The 12,384-nt window shown below is 46.8% G+C and overlaps 1 protein-coding gene across 1 annotated transcript in view; it reads left to right on the top strand.

The window, feature by feature from the left end:
- The first annotated feature begins 268 nt into the window (after positions 1 to 268).
- Positions 269 to 12,384, top strand: part of PLCG2 (phospholipase C, gamma 2 (phosphatidylinositol-specific)) — a 211,111-nt gene continuing 198,995 nt past the window's right edge. Inside the window, exon 1 of the mRNA XM_011990117.1 lies at positions 269 to 716. Coding sequence (XP_011845507.1) covers positions 524 to 716 — 193 coding nt within the window. The 5' untranslated portion in view covers positions 269 to 523. The remainder of the gene's footprint in view (positions 717 to 12,384) is intronic.

Genomic DNA, 12,384 nt, shown 5'->3' with positions numbered 1-12,384 from the left:
TTGGTTTGTTTTTTGTTTATTTCATTTTTTTGTGTGTTTTTAGTTTTGCTTAGGAAGTAAAGAGATGGTTAGCAATCTCTAGACAGGATAGAGAAGGATATTGGAGATCAGGGGTGAGAGATGGGAGCCAGGCTGGGTTGTTTTGGCTATTCAAATATTCTGTAGGATAAGAGTGGTTGGGGAGAGAGGAGGTCACTGCCAGGCCAGGGCGATTTGGTTATTCAAAGCCCAGGTAACGGTTGGGTCCTTGAGGCCAGGGGCTCTTCTCACACTTCAGTTTCCATTTAAACCTTTGTGTCCTGCCTAAGCTCTCTGAGTGGCCAGCAATGCCTTGCCACTAGAACCTTCTCCTAAAACTCATCCTGATTGACATGAGACAGGATTTTGGTTCCTGAAGTTCATGCCCTGTTACCTAAATCCCCTTCAATACTAAAGTCAGTTCACTCTTTAATTCTGCCCTTTCAGCCTCCTGATTTCTCCTGATTTCTCCTGATTCCTTCCTTCCTCCCTGGAGTGGCCCACAATGTCCACCGTGGTCAATGTGGATTCCCTTGCGGAATATGAGAAGAGCCAGATCAAGAGAGCCCTGGAGCTGGGGACGGTGATGACTGTGTTCAGCTTCCGCAAGTCCACCCCTGAGCGGAGGACCGTCCAGGTGATCATGGAGACGCGGCAGGTGGCCTGGAGCAAGACCGCTGACAAGATCGAGGGCTTCTGTGAGTACTCACTGGGTGGGGCAGCGGGGCAGTGTGGCCTGTCCTCTGGGGCCCTGGCCTGAGCACCTGTCCACTTTCCTATCTTGTCATTACTGTGATTGTTGTTGGTTTGATGTGTTCTTTTATTCTTCTAAAAATGAAAGCATTGCCAGTTTGTGTGGGTCTCTGATGAGGTTTACAGCAGGTGGAGGAAGTTCAGCCAGGACAGCTCTGGTGAAATAACAGAAGCCGGGGTCAGCCAACTTGGAAACGGCATTTGGGCAGCCCTCCTTGCCTGGTGGGTCTGTCCCCTATCTGACAGCATCAGGGCTCGTCTGCTTCCCACAGCTGGTCGAGTCGTCTGTCCTCTTAAGGGCTAACTAGCCCAAGCTTGCAGAAACTCATAGTGTGGTCACCAAATGCTACCGTGTTTTACTGCACACCACAGCAGTGAGGGGCCTTCGCTTTAGTCTCCAAGCAGGGAGAGTGAGTTGTTGAATGTTTTGTAGCTTTCAAATGCAGCTCTGGTCCTGGTAGCGGTGTCCGAGGTGTCCTTCCTCCCCCACCTCCTTTAGATTGGTCTGTTGGTTCAGATCCTAAAGTTTCTAAGACTTTTTAACTAATAAAGGCACTTAAGCAATTTTCAGTTGCAAAGATTTGCTCTAATTTGTGTTTTTAAATTAACTAGTTTTGAATTGAAATATATATTCCTGGGGGTTAAGGAGTCAACTCAAATGTTTCTCCTCCCCAGCCCCTAATCCATGCTACTGAGGCAAGCTCGTTACAAATTACTTTTATCTTCCAGAAATAGCCTATGCTTGCATAATGTGTGGGTTAAAAAAATGGGAACTCCTGTACACTTCTGCACCTTGACTTCTTTTTGTTAATTAATAATGATGTTGGCGGTGGTTTCTTATCAGCACACATTGATCTCATTCTTTCTTTGACACATGACATGTAATGGCACAGGCCTCAATGTAACAGTTTAACTCCAGAGAGGAGCATTTTGTGCTATTTCCAGGCTTTTCTTATTAGTTGAAGTGACTATCGTTGTACTCTTTTTTTAAATAGATTTAATTTTTTTGAGACAGGGTCTCTTTCTGTTACCCAGGATGGAGTGCAATGGCATGATCATGGCTCACTGCAGCCTCTACCCTTTGGGCTCAAGTGACCTTCCTGCCTCAGTCTCCCAAGTAGCTAGGACCATGGGAATGCACCACCATGCCTGGGTAATTTATTTTAATTGAATTTTATTTTATTTTTTTGTAGAGATGGGATCTCGCTATGTCTAGGCTGGTCTCGAATTCCTGTGCTCAAGTGATCCTCCCTCCTTGGCCTCCCAAAGCATTGGGATTATAGGCATGAGCCACCTCATCCAACCTTGTACTGTTTTTTTTTTTTTTAAATAATAGTTTTATTAAGACATAATTCACATAATATACATAGAATTCACCCATTGTATGCAGCATGTATAATGTGGTGATTTTAGTATATTTATATATATGTGCAAGCACCACTACCATCAAATGTAGAACATTTATATCACCTCAAAATGAAACCCCATACCTTTCACCATCGCCCCATCCCCTCATCCCCCCTACCAGACGTAAGCAACTGTTAAATTTAATTCTGTTTCTATAAACCTCCCTGTTCTGGACATTTCATAGAAATGGATCATATATATGTGGGCTTTTGTGACTGGCCTCTTTGACTCAGCATTTTTCAAAGTTCATCCTCTTTGTTGCGTGGATCAGAAATTTCCCTTTTTATGGCAGAATCATGATACATTGTATGGCTATTCCACAATTTATGTAGTCAATCATCTGTTGACGAACACTTGGGTTGTTGCCACCCTTTGGCTAATGTAAATAGTGCTGCTAAGAATGTTTCTCTACAAGTTTTTGTGTGGGTGTCTGTTTTTATTTCTTTTGGGTATATACCTAGGAGTGGAATTGCTGGGTCTTATGCTAACTCAGTTTCATCATTTTAGGAATGGTCAGACTGTTTTCCCACGTGGCTGCACCATTTATATTCCCTCCAGTGACAGAGAAGGGTGATCTTTGCATTATTCTTCATGTGTATGTATGGGTATATCCAAAGGACAGCTTCCTGGAGGTTTATTTCTGAGCTGAAGGCTATGGCATATTTTAACTTTAAAGGGAAGTTTGGCAGCACCCCGCAAAAGAGGTTGCCCCACTGTATGTTTCAGCTACAAGGTGTAAAAGTACCTGTTGCCTGCACCCTCATCTATGCTGCCTGGCTGCTAAACTTGGCGATCCACAGGTAGATTTTGGTAGCTTGGTGTCATCCTTAATTTGATGTATCCTATCATGAGTGTGATCAAATTGCTTTCTGAAAGGCTTCTCCTGGTTTCGGAGCAAAGTGGGTCTCTTGTGGCACAGAGCCAGAGCCCTGATTTGAAACTGCCCGTGTGGAGGTAGCCATCTTCCCTCTCCACTGTTTGCATTGGTCGGCTCCACCCCCAGGTGGCCCAGAAACCTGTTGCAGCTTGGGTGGCCATCCTCCCTTCCCCCACAAGGGGTGAGAGGGTTGGCACTGATGGTAAATACAGGTGGGCCACGTTGACAGTGGACTGCAGGTTGTTCCTTTCTCTTCTCAACCTGCCCATCCCAAGCCTAGCTGCCCATCAGAAACACCCAGGGAGGATCTTGAAAGTGTAAGGTATTACCGTGGCATGTGTATTCACCTAGGCAACCAACCTGAACGTTCTGCACATGTATCCCGGAACTTAAAGTAAAATAAAATAAATATATATATAAAAGAAAGTAGAGCATATTGGAACCTTCTTCTGAAGCTCATTCTGATGGGCATGAGATAGGATTTTGGCTTGAAATCTATGCCCTGTCATTTTCCCCTTCTGCTAAGTAATATCACTTCACTCGCTTATGTGGGTGCGCTCTCTTACTCTCACTCTCTGTTTTAGAGACAGGGTCTTGCTCTGTTGCCCAGGTTAGAGTGCAATGGCCTGATCATGGTTCACTATAGTTGTGAACTCCTGGGCTCAAGTGATCCTCCTGCCCAGTCTCCCATGTAGCTGAGACTGCAGGTGAGCATCGCCATGCCTGGCTGGTATTTTAACTTTTGTGTAGATAGGGTCTTGCTATGTTGCCCAGGCTGGTCCCAAACTCCTGGCCTCAAGCGATCCTCCCACCTTGGTCTCCCAAAGTGCTGGGATTACGGACAGGAACTACCATGCCTGGCCTCAATTCATTCTTTTATTTATCTGTTCAGCCTCTTTGTTTCCTTCTTCTTTCTCCCTGGAGTGACCAAGAATGATGATATTTTACCACTTTGGCTGGGGCGTTGTATTATAATAAATCCCCCAGATGGTCTGGTAACTAGGCAGGTTTCACACATATGCCACTGGAGAGAAACTGCCCTTCTTTCCCCTTCTCCCTCCTCTCCCTCCTTTTCTCCCTCCCACTTTCTCTTTCTTTCTCTTTCCCTTCCCACCTTTGCTCCTCTCCTTTGCCTCCCCTCTGCCGTTTGAATGCCTGCTGTAGGCACTGCCCTAGGCACTAGAGATATAGCAGTTATTAAATTGGATTCAAATCTTCATGGAGCCTATATTGCTTTATCAGGTATGAGCAGTATGGGGCTTGACTTCCAGTGCCATTGGATGAACTTTGCTGTGTGATCTTGGGCAAGTTACCTCCACTCTCTGAACTTTAATTCCCTTCTCTGTGGAATGGAAATAACACTGGTGTCTACCCCACAGGGTCATGGTTGGGAAGAAGCAAATGAGAAGATGCATCAGAGAGGCTCAGCTGAATTCATAGCATGTGACAGGCACTCAGTTGTTGGGAACCACCACTGTTGTGATTTTTGCTATTGTTGCTAACTAGTAGAGTCTAGCCTGTGTAGGGAATTAAAGTCTTGCTTAGGGGTTTGGACTACAGGGAAGTAGGGTCCATTCTCAGGTTTTCAGAAGAGGGACGACGTGGTTGGATTTGCATCTTTGAGCACACTGTGGAGGTCCTGTTTGAGATGACATTGTTGGTGAAGTGACAGGGAAAGCCAATTATGTGTGAAGAGCTTATAAATGGTCCTTCCCCCTCACACCTTGAGAGAGCAGGCCTTCAGGCCCTGGGTGGGGACTGTCAGTGTCACTGCTCAGTCTCCTGCTGAGAAGGGTGACATTTTATCTCAAGAAGAACTCCCAGCTCTGGCAATTCATTCACGGGGTTCTGGTTAGGAACTTGCTGGTTACCGTGGGGTCTTCAGGGGCAGGTGCATATGAGAGGAGCACCGGCACATGGTTTTGGAATGGTTGGCAAGTGGTGTGTGACTTTTGGACAGGTGTTACAATCCCTGTGCAGCCCTGGGTAAAACACTGGGTCCTACTGTCTAAAGCAGTGCGTGGTTGTCAACCAGGGTGATTTTTGCCTCCTCCTCCCTACTCCAGGGTACGGAGCATTTGGCAATGTCTGGAGACGTGTTTGATTTTCTCACCTGGGATACAGGGTGCTACTGGCATCCAGTGTGTAGAGGCCAGAGAGGCTGCTAAACGTTCTACAGTGCACAGGACAGTCCCCACTACAGAGAGTGATCCAGCAAACATGTCAGTGGTGCAGGGGTTGAGAAACTGCTCTAGAGTCATGTGTTTGTTTTGCTCACAGCAATAAAATGTCACTGGGTAAAATAGGGTTTTGCTCTGAACCCTGTTTTGATGGAACTTTCTCATTTGTTAAGCACATGTTTGCCATCATATTGAGTGCTAAACTCTGCAGAGAGAGGGAGGAGGAAGGATGGAGTCCCAGCCTGCCAGAGGGGGAGACAGACTCAAACTCACCCTTGCAGGATTGCGTGCTTAGTGCCATAGCGGGAGTTTTCATTGGGTATGGTATGAGGAGGAAAGGCTTTTGTCCATTTGGGTGTGGGAGAGATGGTGAGGAATGGGGAGGGCTCATTGTGGAGGAGCTGCTTGGGTGGAACTGAGAGAGATTTGCTAGGTAGTTAGCAGGGATGGCTGCCCTGATCCTGTGAGATTAATGGGTGTCATGTAATATAAACAAGTAGATTTGTGGGTCATAGATCTGGGCAGGGCTAAGCTGGGTGATTCTTCTACTCTTTGTAGCCTGGACTGAGGTCATTTGGTGTCACCTGGCCTCGAAGGTTCTGGAATCTTCACTCACACATCTGGTACCTTAGTGGTGATGGCTGGAAGACTGGGCTTAGTTGAGACTATTTTTTGTTTGTTTGATTTTGAGATGGAATCTCTGTCACCCAGGCTGGAGTGCAGTGGTGCAGCCTTGGCTCGCTGCAACCTCTGCCTCCTGGGTTCAAGCTATTCTCCCACCTCAGCCCCCTGAATAGCTGGGATTACAGGTGTGTACCATCATATGCAGCTACTTTTTGTATTTTTAGTAGAGATGGGGTTTCATCACGTTGGCCAGGCTGATCTTGAACTCCTGACCTCATGCTATCTGCCCATCCTGGCTTCCCAAAGTGCTGGGATTACAGGCATGAACCACCACACCCAGCCTCAGCTGGGACTGTTCACCAAACATCTACCATGTGGTGGTCTCAAGCAGAAGAGTCCCAGGCAGAAGCTATAGGCTTCTTATGACAGCCTCATAAATCTCAGGACATCACTTGCACTGACTCAGATCAGTAAGCCCAGCTCAGCTTCAAGGAAAGGAAATTTCTCTCTTAGAGAAGGAATGGCATGCACATTGACGGTAGGCAGGAACTGATGGTGGCCACCAGCAGCCTAGCTCCCATATGAACATGTCGACTCTCAATCCTGATTTGTGATGCAAATCCCTGCTCTGCCACTGTATTAGTCCATTCTTATGCTGCTAATAAAGACATATTCCAGCCTGGGTGCAGTGGCTCACACCTGTAATCCCAGGACTTTAGAAGGCCAAGGCGAGTGGATCACCAGGGGTCAGGTGTAGGGGCTGGGTGTAGTGGCACACGCCTGTAGTCGCAGCTACTTGGGAGGCTGAGGCAGAGAATTGCTTGAATCTGGGAGGCGGAGGCTGCAGTGAGCGGAGATCACACGACTGCATTCCTGTCTGGCTGATAGAGCAAGGGTCTGTCTCAAAAACAAACAAACAAACAAACAAACAAAAAGACATACCCAAGACTGAGTAATTTATAAAGGAAAGAGGTTTAATTGACTCACAATATCACAATATACCTGGGGAGGTCTCAGGAAACTTACAATCATGGTGGAAGGAGAAGCCTTCTTTACATTGTGGCAACAAGGAGAAGGAGATCTGAGTGAAGGGGGAAGCCCCTTGTAAAACTATCAGCTCTCACGAGAATTTACTCACTATCACGAGAACAGCATGGAGGTAACCGGCCCCATGATTCAATTACCTCCCATGACACATGAGGATTATGGAAACGACAATTCAAGATGAGATTTGAGTGGGGACACAGCCAGACCATATCAGCCACTTACTAGAAGTGTGACTGGATGCTAATTCTTTTGTTATATTTCTGTGCCTCAGTTTCCATATCTGTCAAGTGAGATAATAGTAGTTTCTGTCTTACTGGGTGAGAATTAAATGGATTTTATTGTATGTACTTTTTAAGATGTGGAAAATATTGTATAATAGAAACTTAATACAATAAGACCAGAAAGAAAAAAAGGCCCCCTGGTGAGGACCCCCAAGGCCTGGCCTCTGGTAGAGAAGACTGAGTCTGAAGCACACCACCTCCCTTCCTGGCTTCCGGGTTCCCTGTTGCTTTCCAGGGGTGTTGGATAAGATGGTGCTGGGATTCCTTCCATCCCCAGCCTTCTGCATAGAGTTAAGGAGCTGGTTGTCTCTGAATGTAGGGAGGGAGCTTGTGGCACTGTTGGGCATGTTAGTTTTCCTTCCTTTCTGAGGGACCCAGTTGAGCAGTCTCCGGGTGGAAAGGGGTCTGCTCTGGGGCCTTTCTGAGTTGAGCCTTAGGTGTCCTTTTGCATCTTGTCCATTTGGGAGGCCTGGATTTTGTTTCAGGAGCCAATGTGGTGCTACCTGTTTGTGGGTCTGGCATTTTAGGGTCAGCTGTGGTGGTGGGCCCCTTTGAGGGCCTGGACTGCGTCCATCTCAACTGAATAGGCTTTTTATCCTGACGCTTTCACTTTTGCATAGGCATATTTTCTCTGTCTGCTTATTTTTGGCAAGTTGTGGCTGCCCATGAGTGAGGGATTCTCAAACGTGGGAGCTGTCTGTTTCCTTGGTATTAGGTTCTTAGGGTTCCCACTTCATAATGGTAATAGTGATACCATTGATGACAGCCTCTTCTCATGAATGCTCACTGTGTCCTAGTCTCTGTGAAAGCACATCAGAGATAACTCCTTAATCCCCGCAGTAGTCCAGTGAAGGGGAAGCTATCCCTGCTTTATTCATGAAGAGATTGAGTCTTGGAGAGATGAGGCGACATGTCCAAGTTTAGGAAAGGGCAGAGCTACAATTTGAACTTGTTTTTCCTACTCTCAGTCTCAAGTCTTCTTCCGGCTCTGTGGTGTTTTCTTCTCCTAAATTATCTCAAAGATGTATCAGTTCTGTGTGTCATGAACACCCTGCCTGAGACCAGGCAGCTTCGTTTAGACTTTCTTCATGACAGCAGGATGCAAACACATGAATTCCTTATGTGTGCAGAGGACTTGCTCTGCCAGGTGTTGGACGTACCGAGAGAAAGGAGACCCGGTGCTCATCCTAGAGGTGCCGGATTAGTGGGGAGACGGGGGATACTAGGAAAAGACCACAAACACAGCCTGGAAAAGTGCTGTTGTGGACAAGGGTGCCGAAGCCAGAGTTTACTGTATTTTGGCTCATCCTGAAATCCACTCTTGGACTTCTTTTCATGGAAAAAATGAATATTTTTGAAAGTTGTTATTTTATCAAAATGTTTTTGAAATAAATGTGAAAATACTACTACTACTACTAATAAATAAGTAGTAATATTTTCTTGCTGGCATCTCCTAAGAAGAAATCCATTGTCTGAGGGTGGTCCCCAAGCTCCTGCAATGAAGCATCTTATCAGAGATAAGACACAACCAATGCCTGAAGTGTCCATAAACTTATTTGCCTTTCAGTTATTGGTATGCGGTGATGGTATAAAGCAGGGCCATCAGATCCTGGCCCTGCCACTTGGTAGGGGTGTGACCTTGGGTCTCGCATGTCACCTCTTTGGGCCTCCATTTCCTCATCTATACAATGAGAATAATTGAAGAACACACCTCATAAGACTTGTGAGAAGTGAATGACGTGATATATGTAAAATGCTTCAATAGTGTCTGGCACAGAGGATGTGCTTAAGTATTTTTTGCTCTTGCTGTCATTGTTGTCATCATCATCATCATCATCATCATCATCCAGTGTAAAGGCAGAAGGCATTGTAGAAAGGATGGGATAAGTACTACATCTTCCATTTATGTGAGGATTTTCCTTCCTACACTCAATGGATTGTCCTACTCCCCCTGGGGCCTGTGTCCTCCACATTGGAGCCTGCCGGTGTGAAAAGTAGAGTTGACATTTTTATTCTTGATGATGCTATAGCCCTACTCTTATGCTGGATAGTTGAGGAATTGCTTGTCTTGTGATTCAAGAGTCGTCTTCTATCCTGGATGACAACCTTAGAATATTCTTAGAATTTGTTCTTTTGTTGATTTAGCAAATACTCAAAGAGGACCTGATGTGTGTTGGGCAATGTGCTTGTCACTGGGGATAAAGTAGTGAACAGGACCCTGAAGATCTCTAGAGGATCTTACAATCTTGTAGGAAAAGCAGAAAAAGCCAAAGTAACACATTTAATCATGTTGGATCGTGATGGATGCTAGGAAGGAAAGAAACCGGGTACTGTAATAAAGAGTCATTAGCCAGGAACACTAGCTTAGCTGGGGAAGGCCTTAGGGTGGCCTCTCTGTAGAGGTGACGTTTGAGCTGAGACTTGAAGCACGAGAAGGAGGGAGCCATGGGAAGCTCTGTGGGGAGAGTATTCTGGCATAGGGCATAGCAACAAAGCTTTCCTATTAGTGAAGGTAGCCTAACTGCAGTAACAAGTTATTTCTTCCTATAAGTTTCTCTCTCACTCAAGTCATGATCCAGTGGGATTGGGGGGTGGGACTCTGCTGTCTGACCACAATGGGACTCTGTGCTATCATCTCCAAAGGTGTTGGAGGCTACCACAGAATCCTTTGTCTGACCACTGCATGGAGGAAGAGGAAGAGCGGCAGATGGCTCAGGGGGGTGGAGGTTTCTATGGGCCATACCTGAAGTGGATGTATCTCTTTCCTCCCACCTGCTTTATTTTTTTTCCCCAAGAGACAGGGTCTTGCATATTGCCCAGTCTAGAGTACAGTGGTGTGATCACAGCTCACTGTAGCCTTGAGCTCCTGGGATCAAGTGATCCTCCTGCTTTGGCCTCCCAAAGTGCTGGGATCACAGGCATGAGCCACTGTGCCTGACCCCCTCCCACCTTCTAATGAACAGAATCTGGCATGTGACCAAGTGCAAAGGGTGCTGGGAAACGTGCCCTAGCCACGTGCTAGAAGAACAGGACTTAAGTTGGGGGGTATCCTTCCAGGCTGTTATGCAACCCCTAAGTTTGGAGGGTACAGAGGCAGCTGTAGGTACCCCAGTGAAGGCTGATAAGTAGGATGATTGTAAGGGTTTGGGAGTCTTGTAGGAATCCAGGAGAATGAACAGTCTCGTTGCTGGGCTGCATGGAAAGGGAAGTGGTGAGCCATTGGCACCGAGGACTTTCCCGTCTGTAACAAGAGCTGCTGATGGCAATGTCTCTTAGACAGCCTCATCTGCCCTCTTGGGTGTCTCTCACAGCTGTGGCCCTCCCCTCCTCAGCACAGCCTGTCTCCAAACCCTGGTTTTCTGTTGCTGCCCCATCAGTGACAGCTTTGGTTTTGCAACCTCCCAAGGATGGACTCCAGAGAGAGAGGTCTCCTATGGGCCTTGCCTTTTGAAGCCAGCGCACATGAGTGGGCTGCTTTGGAGACCAGTATCCCCTGGCACGGCCAGCCTTTCCTGGGCATGGGGATGGATTGGATGTGGTCTCCTGTAAGAAGACATCGTCTGGCTCCTTCTGGGCTGTGGGCTGTGGTAGGTGCCTGTTACGATTGAATTGTCCTTACTAGTTTCATATGTCAAGGTCCTAATCCCCATTCTCAGAATGTGATCTTATTTGGAAAGAGGGTCTTTGCAGATGTCATTAGTTGAGTTGAAGTTATAATGGAATACAGTGGGCCCTAATCCAGAATGACTGGTTTCCTTATGAGAAGAGGAGAGACAGACACAGGGAGAGAAGGCCATGCGTAGACAGACACAGAAATCTGAGTCATGCATCTGCAAGCTAAGGAACACCGGGGGTTCTCCCTCGGGAGGAACCAGCCTCGCCAACACTTTGATTTTGGACTTCTGGTCTCCAGAACTGTGAGACAAATGTCTGTTGTTTAAGTCACCCAGTTTTTGGTGTTTCATGAGGGGCAGGCCTAATACACAAATGCACTCTCATGTAACAGGGGCCTAAGGGCAATGGGGTGAGTACAGGGATTGACCTACCCATTTGGTCACTGATACTGTGGATGGGTTGTGGTTTGTCATAATGGAATTTGAGAACCCTTGCTTTCTTCCACGCATCATGTTATTTTCTAGCTGTGTTCGTTCTGGCCTGGGCCCTGAGAGTGTAAGAGGGAATACAGTATAGTGGGTAAATGAGGGAGGCAGCATTTGTCCTTAGAAATAGCACCAAGTTCTGGGAATGCAGGTATATTTGGAGTTCCTGACAAGTCAGTGCAGGTCCAATGTCTTAGGGTTTGTGCTGAGCTGGGGGAGGGATCTAGTTAAAGATGTCCCTTGCTGAATCATTTTTGAAAAAAAAAAAATTATCTCCACCACCTGCCCCCAGTCCGTCTTAGATATAAACACAGGTTTTTGCATATAGGCTCGCAAAATGATGTGTCGTGATTTGTCTTGGAAGAGACTTAGGTGCTGGGCAGTTTGGAGTTGAAATCAGAAATCCTGGGGTTGAGTTTTCCTGCTTTCATGCAAGGTGTGATCTTGGGGCCAGGTCTTCGGCAGTCCTGACCCACAGACTATGCATGCTGGGAGGCCAGGGACCCTGTCCATTCTGCTCATCGGGGAGACTTCCCAGCACCTGGCCCATATCTGGCCCGTGGCTCGTGCTCCTCAGATACCTGGTCAACAGATGAATCAGGGAAAGGCCCTGGCTGCCGCTTTCAGCCTCGGACTTCCCATTTCTCCCTAACCATGGCAGTGTCTGGGGTTGAGATAGGGCATCTCTGTGACAGCTTCCTCTTTAACCATACACCTTGGCTCCACTCTTGGTCCTGGCACTTAGTGACTGTGTGACCTTAGGCAATCTACTTGGCCTCTTTGAGTTTCAGTTTTCTTACGTCTTTTGTCTTTTTTTTTGTTTTTGAGATGGAGTTTCACTCTGTCCCCAGGCTGGAGTGCAGTGGCACAATTTCAGTTCGCTGCAACCTCCGCCTCCCGGGTTCAAGCAATTATCCTGCCTCAGTCTCCTGAGTAGCTGGGATTATAGGTACCCTCTATCTTGCCTGGCTAATTTTTGTATTTTTAGTAGAGATGGGGTTCCACCATGTTGGCCAGGCTGGTCTTGAACTTCTGACCTCAAGTGATCCGCCCACATTGGCCTCCCAAAGTGTTGGGATTACAGGTGTGAGCCACTG

Source organism: Mandrillus leucophaeus, unplaced genomic scaffold (genome assembly GCF_000951045.1).
Source record: "Mandrillus leucophaeus isolate KB7577 unplaced genomic scaffold, Mleu.le_1.0 Scaffold37, whole genome shotgun sequence".
Taxonomy (NCBI): domain Eukaryota; kingdom Metazoa; phylum Chordata; class Mammalia; order Primates; family Cercopithecidae; genus Mandrillus; species Mandrillus leucophaeus.
The sequence above is the reverse complement of the archived record's forward strand: the minus strand, read 5'-3'. Positions and strand labels throughout refer to the sequence as shown.